The 20102-nt window shown below is 47.3% G+C and overlaps 4 protein-coding genes and 2 long non-coding RNA genes across 6 annotated transcripts; all 6 read left to right on the top strand.

Moving 5' to 3' along the window:
- Window positions 1–10123: 10123 nt before the first annotated feature.
- On the top strand, window positions 10124–10499 carry LOC119118663 (ladderlectin-like; the record flags this gene model as incomplete). The annotated part of the gene is made up of 2 exons (XM_037245601.1): window positions 10124–10323; window positions 10389–10499. Coding segments are annotated over 2 exons (311 nt in total), but the record flags the coding sequence as incomplete, so codon positions are not given.
- Window positions 10500–10981: 482 nt separating this feature from the next.
- Window positions 10982–11834, top strand: LOC119118661. The gene is made up of 3 exons (XR_005096847.1): window positions 10982–11088; window positions 11165–11244; window positions 11819–11834. It is a non-coding gene; the product is annotated as an uncharacterized LOC119118661 (long non-coding RNA).
- A 1900-nt stretch (window positions 11835–13734) lies between these two features.
- Window positions 13735–15565, top strand: LOC119118657 (C-type mannose receptor 2-like). Its single transcript, XM_037245596.1, has 8 exons — window positions 13735–13909; window positions 13984–14088; window positions 14171–14194; window positions 14569–14774; window positions 14843–14949; window positions 15070–15182; window positions 15256–15267; window positions 15369–15565. Exons 1-8 carry the CDS (start codon window positions 13735–13737, stop codon window positions 15563–15565), a joined length of 939 nt encoding a protein of 312 aa, XP_037101491.1.
- Window positions 15566–15666: 101 nt separating this feature from the next.
- Window positions 15667–16140, top strand: LOC119118660. Its single transcript, XR_005096846.1, has 3 exons — window positions 15667–15693; window positions 15916–16024; window positions 16113–16140. It is a non-coding gene; the product is annotated as an uncharacterized LOC119118660 (long non-coding RNA).
- Window positions 16141–16232: 92 nt separating this feature from the next.
- LOC119118658 (C-type mannose receptor 2-like) lies at window positions 16233–17307 on the top strand. The gene is made up of 4 exons (XM_037245598.1): window positions 16233–16393; window positions 16825–16935; window positions 17020–17127; window positions 17270–17307. The coding sequence occupies exons 1-4, from the start codon at window positions 16285–16287 to the stop codon at window positions 17305–17307; spliced, it is 366 nt and encodes a 121-aa protein (XP_037101493.1). The 5' UTR covers window positions 16233–16284.
- Window positions 17308–19331: 2024 nt separating this feature from the next.
- Window positions 19332–20072, top strand: LOC119118662 (snaclec dabocetin subunit alpha-like). The gene is made up of 4 exons (XM_037245600.1): window positions 19332–19418; window positions 19485–19538; window positions 19617–19772; window positions 19879–20072. The coding sequence occupies exons 1-4, from the start codon at window positions 19400–19402 to the stop codon at window positions 20022–20024; spliced, it is 375 nt and encodes a 124-aa protein (XP_037101495.1). The 5' UTR covers window positions 19332–19399; the 3' UTR covers window positions 20025–20072.
- The last annotated feature ends 30 nt before the right edge of the window (window positions 20073–20102 follow it).

Here is a 20102-nt window from a genome sequence, read left to right on the forward strand (position 1 = left end):
GGGGACTCTGAGGCGGACTCTCCAATCTCTGGGGTTGAAGTCACTGAGGTAGTTAAAAAACTCCTCGGTGGCAAGGCCCCGGGGGTGGATGAGATCCGCCCGGATTTCTTAAGGGCTCTGGATGTTGTGGGGCTGTCATGGCTGACACGTCTCTACAGCATCGCGTGGACATCGGGGACAGTGCCTCTGGATTGGCAGACTGGGGTGGTGGTTCCCCTCTTTAAGAAGGGGGACCGGAGGGTGTGTTCCAATTACAGGGGAATTACACTCCTCAGCCTCCCTGGTAAGGTCTATTCAGGGGTGCTGGAGAGGAGGGTCCGTCGGGAGGTCGAACCTCGGATTCAGGAGGAACAGTGTGGCTTTCGTCCTGGCCGTGGAACAGTGGACCAGCTCTTCACCCTCAACAGGATCCTCGAGGGTGCATGGGAGTTCGCCCAACCAGTCCACATGTGTTTTGTGGACTTGGAGAAGGCGTTCGACCGTGTCCCTCGGGAGGTTCTGTGGGGGGTGCTTCGGGAGTACGGGGTACCGAGCCAACTGATAAGGGCGGTTCGGTCCCTGTATCACCGATGCCAGAGTGTGGTCCGCATTTCCGGCAGTAAGTCGGATTCGTTCCCAGTGAGGGTTGGACTCCGCCAAGGCTGCCCTTTGTCACCGATTCTGTTCATAATTTTTATGGACAGAATTTCTAGGCGCAGCCGAGGCGTTGAGGGTGTCCGGTTTGGGGACCTCAGCATCGCGTCTCTGCTTTTTGCAGACGACGTGGTGCTGTTGGCTTCTTCAGGCCGTGATCTCCAGCTCTCACTGGAGCGGTTCGCAGCCGAGTGTGAAGCGGTCGGGATGAGGGTCAGCACCTCCAAATCCGAGTCCATGGTCCTCGATCGGAAAAGGGTGGAATGCCCTCTCCGGATCGGGGATGAGATCCTGCCCCAAGTGGAGGAGTTTAAGTATCTTGGGGTCTTGTTCACGAGTGAGGGAGGATGGAGCGCGAGATCGACAGGCGGATCGGTGCAGCGTCGGCAGTAATGCGGACTCTGTACCGGTCCGTCGTGGTAAAGAGAGAGCTGAGCCAAAAGGCAAAGCTCTCAATTTACCGGTCGATTTACGCTCCTACCCTCACCTATGGTCACGAGCTATGGGTCGTGACCGAAAGAACGAGATCCCGGATACAAGCGGCCGAAATGAGTTTTCTCCGCAGGATGTCCGGGCTCTCCCTTAGAGATAGGGTGAGGAGTTCGGTCATCCGGGAGAGACTCGGAGTAGAGTCGCTACTCCTCCACGTTGAGAGGAGCCAGATGAGGTGGCTCGGGCATCTCATCAGGATGCCTCCTGGACGCCTCCCTGGGGAGGTGTTCCGGGCATGTCCCACCGGTAGGAGACCCCGGGGACGACCCAGGACGCGCTGGAGAGACTATGTCTCTCGGCTGGCCTGGGAACGCCTTGGGATCCCCCGGGATGAGCTAGATGAAGTGGCTGGGGAGAGGGAAGTCTGGGAGTCCCTCCTGAAGCTGCTGCCCCCGCGACCCGACCCCGGATAAGCGGAAGAAGATGGATGGATGGATGGATGGAAGTGACCGGGCGCGGTCTCTTACTCACGCCCGGCAGGAGTGCTCGGAGGGCGGATAGGCATTCACGGAGGTACCGCCAGCCGGTCCGCGGGCCAATTAGGGTCCCGTGAGGGACCGGGCGCGGTCTCTAACTCAGGCCCGGCAGGAGTGCTCGGAGGGCGGATAGGCATTCACGGAGGTACCGCCAGCCGGTCCGCGGGCCATTTAGGGTCCCATAAGGGACCGGGCGCGGTCTCTAACTCAGGCCCGGCAGGAGTGCTCGGAGGGCGGATAGGCATTCACGGAGGTACCGCTAGCCGGTCCGCGGGCCAATTAGGGTCCCATAAGTGACCGGGCGCGGTCTCTAACCCACGCCCGGCAGGAGTGCTCGGAGGGCGGACAGGCTTCCACGGAAGTACCGCCAGCAGGTCCGCGGGCCAAATAGGGTCCCATAAGGGACCGGGGGCGGACGCTAAACCACGCTCTCAACTCGGCACTCTGAAGCACCCAAGAGCGCTTTTTACTAGAAAACGTGCTCAGCTCGTCGAGAAAATGCACTCTAAGCAATACAATTAAAAATGCTTATAAAACATAAACCAAACGTTGCAGGTGGTCATTTCTTCATGCGCAGTGATAAACTCGGCACTCTGAAGCACCCAAGAGCGCTTTTTACTTTGCCAACCTAACCAGAGTGACGGGAGAGGCACCATCCAGAAAACGTGCTCAGCTCGTCGAGAAAATTCGATTTAAGCAATAAAACTAAAAATGCTTATAAAACATAAACCAAACGTTGCAGGTGGTCATTTCTGCATGCGCAGTGATAAACTGGGCACTCTGAAGCCCCCAAGAGCACTTTTTACTATGCCAACCTAACCAGAGTGACGGGAGAGGCACCATCCAGAAAACGTGCTCAGCTCGTCGAGAAAATGCGATTTAAGCAATAAAACAAAAAATGCTTATAAAACATAAACCAAACATTGCAGGTTGTCATTTCTGCATGCGCAGTGATAAACTCGGCACTCTGAAGCACCCAAGAGCGCTTTTAACTAGAAAACGTGCTCAGCTCGTCGAGAAAATGCGCTCTAAGCAATACAATTAAAAATGCTTATAAAACATAAACCAAACGTTGCAGGTGGTCATTTCTTCATGCGCAGTGATAAACTCGGCACTCTGAAGCACCCAAGAGCACTTTTTACTTTGCCAACCTAACCAGAGTGACGGGAGAGGCACCATCCAGAAAACGTGCTCAGCTCGTCGAGAAAATGCGATTTAAGCAATAAAACTAAAAATGCTTATAAAACATAAACCAAACGTTGCAGGTGGTCATTTCTTCATGCGCAGTGATAAACCCGGCACTCTCAAGCCCCCAAGAGCGCTTTTTACTATGCCAACCTAACCAGAGTGACGGGAGAGGCCACCATCCAGAAAACGTGCTCAGCTCGTCGAGAAAATGCGATTTAAGCAATAAAATTAAAAATGCTTATAAAACATAAACCAAACGTTGCAGGTGGTCATTTCATCATGCGCGGTGATAAACTCGGCACTCTGAAGCACCCAAGAGCGCTTTTTACTTTGCCAACCTAACCAGAGTGACGGGAGAGGCACCATCCAGAAAACGTGCTCAGCTCGTCGAGAAAATGCGATTTAAGCAATAAAACTAAAAATGCTTATAAAACATAAACCAAACGTTGCAGGTGGTCATTTCTGCATGCGCAGTGATAAACTGGGCACTCTGAAGCCCCCAAGAGCACTTTTTACTATGCCAACCTAACCAGAGTGACGGGAGAGGCACCATCCAGAAAACGTGCTCAGCTCGTCGAGAAAATGCGATTTAAGCAATAAAATTAAAAATGCTTATAAAACATAAACCAAACGTTGCAGGTGGTCATTTCTTCATGCGCAGTGATAAACTCGGCACTCTGAAGCACCCAAGAGCGCTTTTAACTAGAAAACGTGTTCAGCTCGTCGAGAAAATGCGCTCTAAGCAATACAATTAAAAATGCTCATAAAACATAAACCAAACGTTGCAGGTGGTCATTTCTTCATGTGCAGTGATAAACTCGCACTCTGAAGCACCCAAGAGCGCTTTTTACTTTGCCAACCTAACCAGAGTGACGGGAGAGGCACCATCCAGAAAACGTGCTCAGCTCATCGAGAAAATGCGATTTAAGCAATAAAACAAAAAATGCTTATAAAACATAAACCAAACGTTGCAGGTGGTCATTTCTGCATGCGCAGTGATAAACTCGGCACTCTGAAGCACCCAAGAGCGCTTTTTACTAGAAAACGTGCTCAGCTCGTCGAGAAAATGCGCTCTAAGCAATACAATTAAAAATGCTTATAAAACATAAACCAAACGTTGCAGGTGGTCATTTCTGCATGCGCAGTGATAAACTGGGCACTCTGAAGCCCCCAAGAGCACTTTTTACTATGCCAACCTAACCAGAGTGACGGGAGAGGCACCATCCAGAAAACGTGCTCAGCTCGTCGAGAAAATGCGATTTAAGCAATAAAACAAAAATGCTTATAAAACATAAACCAAACGTTGCAGGTGGTCATTTCTGCATGCGCAGTGATAAACTCGGCACTCTGAAGCACCCAAGAGCGCTTTTTACTTTGCCAACCTAACCAGAGTGACGGGAGAGGCACCATCCAGAAAACGTGCTCAGCTCGTCGAGAAAATGCGATTTAAGCAATAAAACTAAAAATGCTTATAAAACATAAACCAAACGTTGCAGGTGGTCATTTCTTCATGCGCAGTGATAAACTCGGCACTCTCAAGCCCCCAAGAGCGCTTTTTACTCTGCCAACCTAACCAGAGTGACGGGAGACCACCATCCAGAAAACGTGCTCAGCTCGTCGAGAAAATGCGATTTAAGCAATAAAATTAAAAATGCTTATAAAACATAAACCAAACGTTGCAGGTGGTCATTTCTGCATGCGCAGTGATAAACTGGGCACTCTGAAGCCCCCAAGAGCACTTTTTACTATGCCAACCTAACCAGAGTGACGGGAGAGGCACCATCCAGAAAACGTGCTCAGCTCGTCGAGAAAATGCGATTTAAGCAATAAAACAAAAAATGCTTATAAAACATAAACCAAACGTTGCAGGTGGTCATTTCTGCATGCGCAGTGATAAACTGGGCACTCTGAAGCCCCCAAGAGCACTTTTTACTATGCCAACCTAACCAGAGTGACGGGAGAGGCACCATCCAGAAAACGTGCTAAGCTCGTCGAGAAAATGCGATTTAAGCAATAAAACAAAAAATGCTTATAAAACATAAACCAAACGTTGCAGGTGGTCATTTCTGCATGCGCAGTGATAAACTCGGCACTCTGAAGCACCCAAGAGCGCTTTTTACTAGAAAACGTGCTCAGCTCGTCGAGAAAATGCGCTCTAAGCAATACAATTAAAAATGCTTATAAAACATAAACCAAACGTTGCAGGTGGTCATTTCTGCATGCGCAGTGATAAACTGGGCACTCTGAAGCCCCCAAGAGCACTTTTTACTATGCCAACCTAACCAGAGTGACGGGAGAGGCACCATCCAGAAAACGTGCTCAGCTCGTCAAGAAAATGCGATTTAAGCAATAAAACAAAAAATGCTTATAAGACATAAACCAAACGTTGCAGGTGGTCATTTCTGCATGCGCAGTGATAAACTCGGCACTCTGAAGCACCCAAGAGCGCTTTTTACTAGAAAACGTGCTCAGCTCGTCGAGAAAATGCGCTCTAAGCCAGTGGTCCCCAACCACCGGGCCGCGGACCGGTACCGGTCCGTGGGTCACTTGGTACCGGGCCGCGGAGCCGCACAGGAAAAAAAAAAAAATAAAATAATAATAATAATTTTTTTTTTTTGTTTGTTTTTTCATTGACGATCAATTCATTCAGGTTAAGACGCTCGTCCCGGTCACGTGACATGTTTCCCCAGTCGAGCCCGCAAAGCTAGAAAAAATGAGTAAGAATTTATTTTGAAAAATATAAAAAATTTGGCGAATCTCTCCCAATTACATCTGTCGGTGCATCTGAAAAATAAGGACTCTTGACACAGGGCGCTCGTCTCGGTCACGTGACATGTCACCACAGTCAAGCCCGCGAGGCAAGCAAAAATGAGCAAGAAACAGAGAAGTTTGGAAAGCTTCTTCGGAAAGGGAAAAACGTCCAATGAGGACACTGAAGAAGAAGAGGCTACGACTTCTAAGAAAAGGAAAGCTGCATTTAAAAGAACATTTCTGGAGTCCTACTTAAAATATGGATTTATCGCCACAGGTGACTCTGACGCGCCAAGTGCACTCCGCATATGTGGCGAAAGGCTAGCTAACGAGGCAATGAAGCCTTCAAACCTGCTTCGGCACATGGAGACCAAGCATCCTGCATTTAAAGACAAACCTTAACCACTTCGGGTGTCATTGTCTCCGATTACGCCTAGATGGGAACGGCTCATTTCTGAGAAAAGAGCTCGGTGCTCCCACTAATTCAACGTTTTATTTTTATGTGGTTTATATTTGTTTTTATGCCAGTCGTATCATTTTATTTCATCCTATTTATATATATAAATATTTAAATAATAAATATATAAATATATTTATTTATATAAAGGCCGGTCCGCGAAAATATTTCTGACACGTAACCGGTCCGTGGTGCAAAAAAGGTTGGGGACCACTGCCTTAATACACACAGTGAGTCTAAGGGCGGACATAAACAATAATACTTAACAGGTACCATTCTGGATCCATTTGCCAGTCAATGGGGGGAGGGTCGACGTCACGATCGAAATTAAATTCAAGTAATAGCAAGCGCCGTGGCCGTTTGTGTGTCTGCGCCCTCTTGTTGAAAGGCTTATCCGTCTATCCGTGGATTTTGGTTCTCTGCTGCTGTTGTTGTTGTTGTTGTTGTTTTTGTTGAATAACGATCGTCCGCAAAACGACACTGGGTCCCCATTGTGACCTGCAGTGAAAATGAAAGAAATGTCACGTTTGTTTTCAAAATTTGCATTATTTATTCAACTGTTATTTCTTTTTTTTATGGACATTTATTGAGCGCGCAGCCATGCCACTCGAGACTTTCCAAGACATTTCATGTGGGGAATTTTGTCCCTAAGTGGATACTTTTTAGTTATTATCAATTTGACCAATAGTGAACAACTATGTGTCTGTGCTCTTGTAAAACAAACGTATCGTTGTGGAAGAAGCCTTGAACGTTCTGACGACTCCCCCGCAGCAAAGCCAAAGGAGTGTGATGAGTCCAAAGTCATTTTTCAATTTGTTCGCCATTGCGGTGTGGTGCTGTCACGTGTCTGCCCGTCGGAAGGAACGACTCGGCCCCGCCCCCTGGTTTCAGGCAACCTTGGACTCGCAACATAAGGAACAAGCAGCGGTGCCGTTTGTTTGTCTGCTCCCTCTTGTTGAAAACCGAGCCCCCTTGTTGCTTAATACTGATCAATTGCTTCCCATTGTGACCTGCAGTAAAAATGAAAGAAAATGTCACGTTGGTTTTCAAAATTTGCATTCTTTATTAAGTACATTGTCAATAGAATTGCCACTCGGTTCCATTTCACTCAATTGCAGGTTTCTCTGCACGGGTGGCAAATAAGTCACCCCCTTCTCCTCAAATCGAGTCACTTTGCTACAAAGTAGGATGAGCTGGCCAGTCTACACCGAGTGTTTACAAGCAATGCCGAAAGGAAAAGGCACGTTCACAGAGGAGTTGAATCAAAGATTCAATAAAAAATATGATACTTTTAATGATCCTATTTATATTATAGATATTATGAATAAAAAGTATTCTACATATGTTTTGTGCTTTTGCATTCGAGGCCTGCGAGGCTCAATTGGAGACGCTTTCCCTTCATTTCTCCCAGATTCATTTGCTCATCGTCTCCTCGTTCATTTTCATTCAAAAGCACGTCCGCTAAATGTATTTTCTCATGTTCTCTGAAAATCAACACGAATTCTGAGAGGCGTGAATGGAAAAGCTTCTGTAGTCTTGTGTATACTTGAACATAAATTGAGTGACACCTCATTGAATTCCAACTTTCATACTTGGATTTAATTATTTGTATTTACTGTTAAACGAGTTGACTGCTTTTCGCTGTTGTTCCCTTCCAGAACATTTACAAAGTCACAAAAACAAAAGGAATCAAAGGCTTTTTTTTTTTTTTTTTTTTTTTTTCCTTTTGGTTATGCACACACGCGCGCGCCACTCCCCACGTCGCTTGAGAGTGCTTTGAGATGACTACCTTCGAATGTGACGTTTTTGATGTGTGGGCGTGGCCTGCCTTTGGCTCGGAGCAGGGTGGACCAAACGTTCATTTTTCCTCTGTACTTGAACCACTGGCTACTCGCAGTGAGGCGACTTATCATTTATTTTCTTCCGACAAGAATCGTTGCGACCCTCAGTGAGAGGGGGGATTTTCCTCCAACATGTGGGAAGAATTAAACCGTGTTCTTCTCCTGATTGGCATATATTGGGCATGTGCTTCAGGTAAGCAATTTGTATCTTTAGTCCATCGAAACAACAGTAAAGAGCTGGAATGTACTGTACTGTGAGTTAGCACGACTGCATCTGCTTCTATTCTAACATTACGGTGCCTGAGAGAAAAAAAATAATCATTGCAATGTCACACATTTGGACGACAAACACTTTGAGGAACTTTGAAGAATCCTCATTATTCGGACACTTTGATGTAGTTGCTGTGTACGTCAATTGTCCCGGACCGGACCTTTCTTGTTATCGAGGCTTGCCTTTATCATCATCATTTTCATCATTCATGTGGGAAGCTGTTGTGTCCGAACATCCGAGCAACGTGACTTTGAAATGACGAGCTAAAACCGTTGAGTCAAGTGTCTTTGCGTTTTCTTACGGCGGCAAACGAGCCCCGCTTGTGAATTTTAAGTGCGCACTGGCTGTCAGGATGACGTATTGAAGTTGAGCATATAACTTCAAAATATCCAATCTAAAATTGGCCCTTTTATTTTGGAAGCCGAATGTGTTTTTACTGGGCTTTTCCTTCCATCTCTTTTTTCCGTGTATACTTTTGTTTTTCTTTCGCTCTGTTATTTTTTATTTTTTCTATTTTTTTATTCCTAAAACATGGGCACGCTTGGAATTCAGGAGCGGCTGATTGGACTTAGATGAGTTGCACCGTTAGGGTTTAAGACACAGAATGACAATAAGACACAAGAAGAAGAATAAATGATATATAATAATAATAATAATGATAATAGTGATCATAGTGATAATACTAGTTTAATAATAATAAAAGTAATACATTTATTATTATTAATAATGATAATGATAATAATAAATAAGAATAATCATTTCTTACACCCCTTTATACAATATATTATGCACAAGTGTATATAGACAAGATATTTCTTGGCGCCCCTATGATACGAATATTTTCATGATTTATATGAGCTAATTATAATGAATAATAATCAATCATTATTAGTCATTATTATTAATAGTTTCTTACAGTCCTTGATAGAGTATTAGCAATAATTTCTTACAGCCCCTTTATACAATAGATATTTCTTAGCACCTCTGTTATAAAAAAAATCATGGTTATTATGATCTAAATATAGATTATAATCATTATGTTATATTAATTGTAATTATATTATTAATAATACACCTTCGTGTCTGGTCTGTTATCATCACACACCAAAAAGTTGCAACACAGTTGTGCAGTTCATAATATCGCTGTGCATCATCAAAATGTGTCGGCATAATGTTTTCAAAGATTGCAAAATTGAGTAGGAGACTCTCAATGCGTGTTCATTTCTGCTAGTGAATCGCAGGGCGCATCTGAATAATTGCATTTGCCCCTCAGAGTCCATGCTTATTAGGATTGATTGATTGATTGATTGATTGATTGATTGATTGATTGATTGATTGATTGATTGAGCCCGCAGTTTAAAAGCCCTTCTCCATGAAACAGTCAGGCCTGGCTTGTTTGGCTTTGTACTTTGATATAAGGAAGGGCGGGCGGGCGGTTGGTCTTCTTGAGCTAAGAAGGGGGGAGCGGTCCAACTGTTGCAACGTGTTCCATTCGATTGAGTTGCGTTGTGCTTTAGCACCCTCCAGTGGTGAAATGTGCGATGACCTGATTTGAGTTTAGCTCATTGGTCATCGATATGCCACACGTGCGTAACTGGTGGGTGGGGTATTTGCTGAGGTTGAAGATGATGATGATGATGGCATCTTTTAAGTGGAACAACTTGCACCATTGGTGGCTGACGACATACTTTTTGCCCCACTGTACATCTGAAGCTGAGTATCATCACTTTGGGGCCATTGTGTGCAATCCTTGGCAGGCGTAAGTGATGCTTTTATGCAAACAATCAGCAGCTCCACGTTGCTGCATGGCGCTGGCTGAACCCAAAAATGGAGGACAGGCATGTTTTTGGAAGGGGCCAAAGCGACAATGGGCGTTGGCCCCCCCCATCCCCCCTGACAGAATCCTCGTGCATTTGGTTGAGATGCCCCCAATGAAGAGCACAGAATAAAAACATGCAAGTGTTCCATCAGTGTGCTCTGATCTATCCGCCTGATCCCCAAATTGTGCCTTCAGCCAACAAGTGTCTTTCCGGGTGGCTCGAGCACGACTCCAGCTGCTACAAGAAGGTGGTGACGCCCAACGGTTGGTTGGGGGCCCGGCACCACTGCGTCTGGCAGGGCGGCGACCTGCTCTCCATCACCACCTCGGCCGAGGAGGACTTTGTGAAGCGCACCATGGGCAACACCCGCTTCTGGCTGGGACTCTCCAACCAGGTGAGACGGAAGCAGTCGTGGACTCTGCAGCGACAACTGGAACTGTTTTCTTCTTTCCCCCCCAGAAATGCGACGACGTCTGGTGTGGCTTTGAAGGCGGGAGCCAGAAGCTGATCTGGTCCGATGGTGAGACAACGACATACACCAACTGGACCTCAGACCAATTTAAAAGGTAAGAAGTCACATCTTCGCATGCTGTTGTCAGGCGGACACGCGTAAAGGTTCTGGAACCAATTTTGAGAACGAGCACTCAAGGAAAAATAGGAAAATGTTCCTTTTTATAATCTACCGACAGCGCCGACGTCGCGTCCTGCGCCTACGTCAACCAAGGAGTTAAGTTGTCGCCTGGGAAGTGGAGGTCTGGCTCCTGCGCTTCCTCGTTGGCCTACATGTGCAAACGGCCGCAGAGTAAGTCTGCACGTCCGTGGTCACGTTGCTGATGAAAGGTGAGATGCGCAAACGGGTCTTTTTTTGCAGGCTGCCCGGAGGGACGGACGTGTACCTTCAATAGTGTTACTGCTGTAATGAAGAGTGAGTTGCAGCACGCTTATTTGCGCTTTAACCATCTCGTCATGGTTTCCTCCTCAATGTTTTTCCTTGTGGCCTCAGCTTCCGACTGCGACGATGGCAACTTCCTTTATGGCGATGATTGCTATCTTTTTGACACGACGCATAGAAGTTGGGAGGAAGGCGAGAAGTTTTGTCTCGCCCGGCGAGGCCACCTGGCTAGCATACACTCTGAGCAAGATGCCCGATTCATTACTGGTGAGCACCGCCACAGTCGTCATTTGGCTGAAGCTCTTCTTGCCCTGAAGCTCTTGTTCTCCTTCCTTTCATCAAGATCACTCATATTACTATTCTACTTGGATGGGAGAAAAGAAGAAGGGCAACAACTACGGGTGGACTGACGGAACAGCTTCTGTAAGTGGATTGCTGAAGGCCTTTGGAAAAGTCATGTTGCAGGCATCCGTCTTGTCTCGAGGCATCGGGCAGCCGCTTACAAAGTATTGGCGATCTGATTTTAGAGAGGAGGCGGTTAAGATGATATATCATGGACGGTCTTTAGGTCTTCAGGGTTAGTTGCTTTGTGCACATTTTCCCCAGACATTTGGGTTGCCAGGGCGGGCACCATGTTTTATTGCAATGTTCATACTACTTTGACTGACAGGGTTAGTTGCTCTGTGCATGTTTTTCCCAGACATGTATTTGGGTTGCCAGGGCGGGCACAATGTTTTATGGCAATGTTCATACTACTTTGACTGACAGGGTTAGTTGCTCTGTGCATGTTTTTCCCAGACATGTATTTGGGTTGCCAGGGCGGGCACAATGTTTTATTGCAATGTTCATACTACTATGACTGACAAAGTGAAACCAACAACCAAAGTGAAACTTTAATGAGAGAAGGTACGAAAACGGTGCAAGTGAGGAAATGCGGCGGGAAGATGACTACATCGAATGCAACACGCTAAAGTTCTGTCCAAAATCTCGTCCGCAGGACTACGGAAAAGTTGTCTACAGCTCCAGTGGTGACTGTTCTAATTTGCATACCAGCGAAAGGCTGTACAGAAACTGTAATTGCCGCTGGACATACCCACCGGTCTGCAAAACAGGTGCAAACGTCCCTCCCGAGCGCCCCTTTTGGATGCGTGAAGCATTTGCTCATATTCGCTCCGCTTTTTCTGCAGCCAAGCGCGGAGGGCCTCCACAGCTGCCACCATTAGTCGGCCAGCCGGGTAGGTGTCCCGCACTGCCGCCGTCTTGCGCTGTCTTACGCCGTCTGGCTCGCAGACTGGACTCAGAAATGCGGCTGGTGGCTGGACAACTCCGAGAGCGACTTCTGCTACCTGATGATCCGCCAGCCCACTAAGACCTGGCAGGAGGCGCAAGACGACTGCCAACGCCTCCAAGGGAACCTGCTCAGCATCACCGACGACCATGAGCAGACCTTCGTACGCGGTAGGCGGCCATGAATTGAAATATTGGCCATGAACAAGTTGTTGTTGTTATATGTTCATTTCGAACCTATTTAAAACATGAAAATAGGAAAATAAAACACCACTTTAAAGTGCCATATCTAAGTCACTGAAACAAACAACCCAAAACCGCCAACAACAAAGAATGCTCGAGTGTAGTCAGTCTGTGTGTAGTCAGTTTTGTCTTTTTTTTCCCCTCATACATGTTAAGGAACCAGTTTTTCGACACTTTTTTTGGAACACTTGTGTTTGCCCTATTTTCATGCTCATTTTCCAGACCATTCCATAATTTCACCCCACAAACGACGGTCATACCCTTACTTTTTATCGTTGTTAAGACTTTTCCACTCTGAAAATTCTCTTCCTTTCTCAGATGATAGCCACCATGCTTGCCTTTCCAGAAACAAATTTATACCTTTTATACCTTGCTGTGTACATATAATTTGAGCCGTCTTGTGTTTGATCACATCCCTGAGTGACAAAAGTTTGTCGGGTATTATAAAAAGTGCGTTTGTATGCTCCTTGTTATTTTTCCTATTGCTTGCCTTATTCGGTGTTACCCCGTATTTCCACGCAGTAGTTCAGATATGGCAGTATCTGGAGTCCGGACTGCTTCTTGCTTTCCTCAGAATTGCAATAACCTTTGACATTTTTGTTTTTACATGATTGATTAATGTGTGATTTCCAGCAGCTTTTTATTGTCAACAGTCACGCCCAGGAATTTTCTTTCAGAAACCCTTTCTTTCATACCATTGTCAATTTTCACTTCGATTTATACCTGACAAATAATTTTGTTGTTGGCAGTTTGGTTTTACATTAAACCACGTATTCATTTCTGTGGTGATTGTTGGTTTCCATAAGCTGCTGTAAATTGTCCCCAGCGCAGTAGATGTTTGTATCATCATCATTTCATGATGTTGGATACACAAGTCGTTGAAGAGGACCAAGGGCAGAGGTTGTTCACCTGTTATGGGATACATGATCTCCAGACTTTTTACAAATTGCTGCCTGTTGCTTAAGTAGCTCCTCAGCCAGTCCATGATGCCATGATTTACTGGGTCAAATGCTTTTGGTTGATGATCTATTAAGATCCATTAGTGTCCTTCCGGAATCCATATTGACTGTCAGCTAAAAGCTTTTTTTTTTTTTCTTCAATCTCGTTTTCTCGTTTTTCTGTGAACAGTTTTTTTTAATATATAGATCAGTTTTATCACACACACACACACACACACACATATATATATGCAATATCCGCATTTTTTTGGTCAGATGCTGGTTGAGGTCTGATCCCTCAGCCGTCTACCCTGTTTCAGTAGCTCCAATTTGTGTTTGCAAACCGCACTGTTATTGCTGCTTTGGTTTTAATATTTCTCGATGGTCCCCCTGTCTAACTCAATTCCTTTTGAGCTGAGAAAGTCGATCACCCGGAGCTCAACGGATGACGCGTCCTCCTCACTCGGCTCCTCTTGATGATGTCGTTCATTCTGGTACAGGTTACATCAAGGCTCTGATGAAAGCATCCTCTCTGTGGTTGGGCGCCAATGTCGCCATCAGTGATGAAGGCAGCACGTGGGCTGACGGAGCCTCGTTCACTTACGTCCACTCGACTTCAGGTCTGTCGGAGACGGTTGTCTGCTGCAATTTGGAGGAACGGAGGAGCACTGAGATCTTCTCTCCCGCCCCCCAGGTACCCCCGATGGAAATTGTCTTTCCTTCCTCACTGGCAACGGCAACTGGCACTACGACTCGTGCAACAAGAAGAGAGGTTACGTCTGCAAGAAAAGAGGAAATGGTAAGTGAGAGGCAGCGCCCCACCGACTGTCATCGCCCCTTGACGTCTGTGCCTTGATGTCTCTTTTTCTTTCCTCTTGCAGTAAAGGCTACGCCGGCTCCTGAGTGTAAGTCGCCTTCGACTGCGTTGAAAACAATGACCCTGGAGTCACACCATGCCAACCAACAAATTCTGTCCTTTTTCGTTTTTATGAAGTACTCAGCCATGTGTTGAATGTTTTTTGCATCGTTTTACCTTGTACAACGGCACTTTGGTTGTTTCTGAAGCGCCAAGGTGAATGTTCCGGAATCCTTTCAAAATGTAAACGTCTCTGATGCCATTGGGCTAAGCTAACCAAGTCGAGTCCCGGATCTTCCAATTTGCCCGAGAAAATGTAGATTTGGCCAGCCGTGACCCGCAAATTGCCCTTTGCTCAAAATGGTGGACTGAAGGGCAAAAACAGGAGTGTGCTCTGATCTGTTCCCCAAATTGTGCCCTCAGCCAACAAGTGTGCTCCCGGGTGGCTCGAGCACGACTCCAGCTGCTACAAGAAGGAGGTGGTGACGCCCAACGGTTGGCTGGGGGCCTGGCACCACTGCGTCCGGATGGGCGGCGACCTGCTCTCCATCACCTCCTCGGCCGAGGAGGACTTTGTGAAGGGCACCATGGGCGAGGACACCCCCTTCTGGCTGGGACTCTCCAACCAGGTGAGACAGAAGCGCAAGCGGCCGTCGACTGCTGCGACAAGTGGGACTGTTGTTCTTTTTCCCCCCAGAAATGCGACAAGTTCTGGTGTCGCTTTGAAGACGGGAGCCAGAATCTGACCTGGTCCGATGGCGAGACAATGAATCACACCAACTGGGCCTCAAATCAACTCGAAAGGTAAGACGTAACTGCTGTTGTCAGGTGGAGGAGCCAATTTTGAAAAGGGCCATTTGGGGAAAGTGAAAAAAAAGAAAAGAAAAATGGGAAAATAATTGCTTGTGTCTTTTCTCCCGACAGCGCCGACGTTGCATCCTGCGCCTACGTCAACCAAGGGGGAAGGGGTGAGCCCGGCAAGTGGCGGTCTGGCTCCTGTCTTTCCTCGTTGGCCTACATGTGCAAACGGCCGCTGAGTAAGCCTGCACGTTTGTAATCAGGTTGACTTTGAAAAGAGAAAAGCTCCAACAGGTCTTTTTTTTTGTGCAGACTGCTCGAAGTGTAAGCCCAAGAGTGGTCCCGCTGTAGTGACGAGTGAGTTGCAGCACACTTATTTGCACTTGAACATCTTGTCATGGTCATGTTTTTCTTTGTGGACCCAGCCTCCGACTGCCACGAAAACACCTTCCACTATGGCCACTATTGTTATCATTACGAGAAGACGGTTAAAACCTTTGACGATGCCGAGAAGTTCTGTCTTGCCTGGGGAGGCCGCCTGGCTAGCGTCCACTCCAAGAAAGAGGCCCAATTTGTGTATGGTGAGCACCAAGAGGAACCGCCGCAGTCGTCATTTGACTGAAGCTCTTCTTGCCCTGAAGCTCGTGTTCTCCTTCCTTTCCTCAAGATCACTCGCAAACCTTACAATCTGCTTTCGTGGGACTCAAGAAGGAGGACGACGACTACGAGTGGAGTGACGGAACAACTTACGTAAGTGAAATGCCTTTGAAAAAGTCATTTTTCAAAATCTGAGCTGGCAAAGTCCAAATTTGAGTAGGATAAAAATAAAAGTGGACATAGGAGAAATGTTGCTCGAGGCTTCAAATTTTGGATTGTTTTGGAGGGGAAATGGGCAAAACTTGGGCGCGATTGCCGAGGAAGGGCGTTGGGAAGCCGAGCAGACAGAGTCCAACATGCTCATGTCGTCCGCAGGACTACAAGTGTAAAAATGACACCAAGGGGGACTGCGCGTTCCCAAATTCTGTTGGGGAGTTGAGTGCCAGCTCCTGCACAACGGAGCGGCCATTTGTCTGCAAAACAGGTGCAAACGCCCCTCCCGAGCGCTCCTTCTGCACACATCAAGCATTTGCTCATATTTGTAAACACCATTCCCCCCTCTTCCCCTACAGCCAAGCACGGAGGGGTTCCACAGCTGCCCTCATTAGTCGGCCAACCGGGTAGGTGTCCCGCACTGCCGCCGTCTTACGCTGTCTTGCGCCATCTTACGCCGTCTGGCTCGCAGAATGGACTGTTACATGCGGCTGGTGGCTGGACGACCCAATCAACGACTTCTGCTACCTGATGATCCGCCAGCCCACCAAGACTTGGAAGGAGGCGCAAGCCAACTGCCAACGCCTCCACGGGAACCTGCTCAGCATCACCGACCGCGATGAGCAGGTCTTTGTGCATGGTAGGCGGCCATTTGTTGGTGTCACGAATGAATGGATGGACGGATGGATGGACGGATGGATGAATGGATTGATGGATGAATGGATGAATGAATCGAACAAACGAATGAATGGTGTCGTTCCAAAATGCGCCTCATGGGCTCAATGAGCGGGTCAGTAAAGCGCATCTCTGGAAGATCCACCTAAGAGCACCCCAATCCACTGACTCTTTCAAAACCGGACTTAAAACTCACCTCTTTACTCTAGCATTTCCGTAATTCCTGTTCCCATATCCTGGTTGTCGTCCAGTTGTTTTATACTTGTCCTTGCTTTGTTTTCTTGTTTTTACTTGCCATGTAGCACTTTGAGATTCCTCCGAATGTAAAGTGCGTTATAAATATAATGTATTATTATTATTATTAGATCCTGTTCCACCTTTGCCTTGGGTCCACAGGTTACGTCAGGTCTCTGCCCTCTCTGTGGTTGGGCGCCGATGTCTCCACCACGGAAGATGACGCCCAATGGACTGACGGATCCCCGTTCACTTACAGCCACTCGAGTGCAGGTCGGTCTGAAAGCATGTCTGATGCTTGTCGGCTGCACTTTGGAGGAACGGCGCAGCGCTGAGATCTTGTCTCCCTCCCTCTAGGTGACCCCGAAGAGGGGAAGTGTCTTTCCTTATTCACTGACAGCGGCGCCTGGAAGCACGACACGTGCGACAAGAAGAGAAGCTACGTCTGCAAGAAGATGAAAAAAGGTGAGTAAGTTGTGATGCTCCGCTGGCCGTCATCGTGCATTGACGTCCGTCTGTGCCCTGACGTCCGTCTTTGCCCTGACGTTTGTCTTTGCCCCGACGTCCGTCTTTGCCCTGACGTCTGTCTTTGCCTTTCCTCTTGCAGGAGTGGCAGAACCTTTGCTGTCTTCTGACGGTAAGTAGCCTGACAAAATTAGTCACAAATTCTGTGCAATTGTTCTTATTTTATTAAGTACGCAAATGTACTTGAATGTTTTTCGCGTTGACTCGCATGTGGCAATGTTTGTTTCACAACCGTGCTTTATAAAGGTGATTTTTTTTTTTAGGGATCATTTAGAATTGTAAACGTCTCTGATGCCATTGGGCTAACCCAGTGCTTCTCAATTATTTTCTGTGATGCCCCCCCCTAGGGAGAAGAAAATATTTCGCGCACCCCCCCCTTCCATGTTATTAACATTAAAAAAAAACAAAAAATAAATAAAAAAAGATCAACTTACAATAAAGAATAACTTTATTATTAACATTGTTTTTAGTCTGTAACAGATCAAAGTGCATCACTGCCTGAAATTAAAAAATAAATTATAAGTATTCAAACTATAAACATTCTTGACCAACTGCCATTTTATGATGAAAAAAAATACATCCATCTATCCATCCATTTTCTTTACCGCTTAGTCCCCACGGGGGTCGCGGGCGTGCTGGAGCCTATCCCAGCCGTCGTCGGGCAGTAGGCGGGGGACATCCTGAACCGGTTGCCAGCCAATCACAGGTCACACAGAAACAAACACCCATACGCACTCGCACTCACACCTAGGGACGATTTGGAGTGCTCAATCGGCCTACCAAGCATGTTTTTGGGATGTGGGAGGAAACCGGAGTGCCAGGAGAACCCCCACGCGGGCCCCGTGGGAGAACATGCAAACTCCACACAGGGAGGGCCGGAGGTGGAATCGAACCCGCACCCTCCTAGCTGTGAGGCGGACGTGCTACCCAGTGCGCCACCGAGCTGCAATACAAATAAATACAAAAAAAATAAAATAAAATAATAATAAACATACATAATATTAACAGCAATAAATAAGATTCAATTCAAAGTAATCAGCAACATTAACTCAGGAGCACAATATATAAAAGAATGTAACCTACAAAACAAAAATGAATAAAACAATTTGTGCTGTTCTTTAATCAAAATGAGGCAGCATTCCACGGCTGCAGGTAGTATCAGCTCTTCTGCAATGGTGTTTTTTTTTTTTGGTTTTTGTTTTGCACTGAGCAATATGGTACGCTGCTTTAAACGATGCTTACAGTGCTTGCTGATTGACTAAAGTAGCATTCACAAAGTGGGATGATTGTTGGCAACCCTGCTCAACATTTTTCCACGGTGTCCCACTGCACTTTTTTTCGCCTTCTCTGTGCTACCGCCACCTACTGCAGTGGATGTCTAATTACCCTTTCATCCAGTACAGCCAAAAGAAAAGCATGTTCCCTGGTGTCACACGCGCCCCCCTTGGTATCGCGCCGCACTGGGCTAACCTATCAAGTCGAGTCCCGGATCTTCCAATTTGCCCGAGAAAATGTAGATTTGGCCAACCGTGACCCGCAAATTAGCCTTTGCTCAAAATGGTGGACTGAAGGGCAAAAACAGGTGTGTGCTCTGATCTGTTCCCCAAATTTTGCCCTCAGCCAACAAGTGTGCTCCCGGGTGGCTCGAGCTCGACTCCAGCTGCTACAAGAAGGTGGTGAAGCCCAACGGTTGGCTGGGGGCCTGGCACCACTGCGTCTGGGAGGGCGGCGACCTGCTCTCCATCACCACCTCGGCCGAGGAGTACTTTGTGAAGGACACCATGGGCGAGGGCACCCGCTTCTGGCTGGGACTCTCCAACCAGGTGAGACGGAAGCGCAAGCAGTCGTGGACTCTGCAGCAACAACTGGAACCGTTTTCTTCCCCCCCCCCCCCAGAAATGCGACGACGTCTGGTGTCGCTTTGAAGGTGGGAGCCAGAAGCTGACCTGGTCCGATGGCGAGACAATGAACCACACCAACTGGGCCTCAAATCAACTCGAAAGGTAAGCCGTAACAACTTTGCATGCTGTTGTCAGGCGGAGACGCGTAAAGGTTCTGGAACCAATTTTGAGAAGGACCACTCAAGGAAAATGCCTTTTTTTTTTTATCTACCGACAGCGCCAACGTTTCGTCCTGCGCCTACGTCAACCAAGGGGGAAGGGGTGAGCCCGGCAACTGGAGGTCTGGCTCCTGTGATTCCTCGTTGGCCTACATGTGCAAACGGCCGCTGAGTAAGCCTCCACGTCTGCGGTCACTTTGCCGTTGAAAGGCGCAAACGGTCTTTTTTTTTTTTGCAGGCTGCCCGAAGGGACGGACGTGTTCCCCCAAAGGTGGTCTTGCTGTAGTGGAGAGTGAGTTGCAGCACGCTTATTTGCACTTTAACCATGTGGTCATGGTTTCCTCCTCAATGTTCTCCATTGTGGCCTCAGCTTCCACCTGCGACACGGGCAACCTACTGTATGGCGATCATTGCTACTTTTACTCAAAGCTGTACAAAGATTGGGAGGATGCCGAGAAGTTCTGTGTTGCCCAGAAAGGCCACCTGGCTAGCGTCCACTCATGGCAAGAGGCTCAATTCGTGTTTGGTGAGCGCTAAGACGAACCGCCGCAGTCGTCGCTCCCACAAAGCTGCCGTCATTTAGCCGAAGCTCTTCTTGCCCTGAAGCTCTTGTTGTCCTTCCTTTCCTCAAGATCACTCGCAAAGCGTTTGGTTTTCTTGGCTGGGACTGAAGAAGAAAAGCAACGACTATGAGTATAGTGACGGAACAGCTTTTGTAAGTAAATTGTTGACGGACTTTGGAAAAGTCATTCTGCACGAGCTAGGTTGGGAAAGTTGAAATTTGAGCACAACAATTGCGCGGAGGAAGGGCGTTGGGAAGCCGAGAGTCCAACACCCTCATGTCGTCCGCAGGACT

This window comes from Syngnathus acus, unplaced genomic scaffold (genome assembly GCF_901709675.1).
Source record: "Syngnathus acus unplaced genomic scaffold, fSynAcu1.2, whole genome shotgun sequence".
Taxonomy (NCBI): Eukaryota; Metazoa; Chordata; class Actinopteri; order Syngnathiformes; family Syngnathidae; genus Syngnathus; species Syngnathus acus.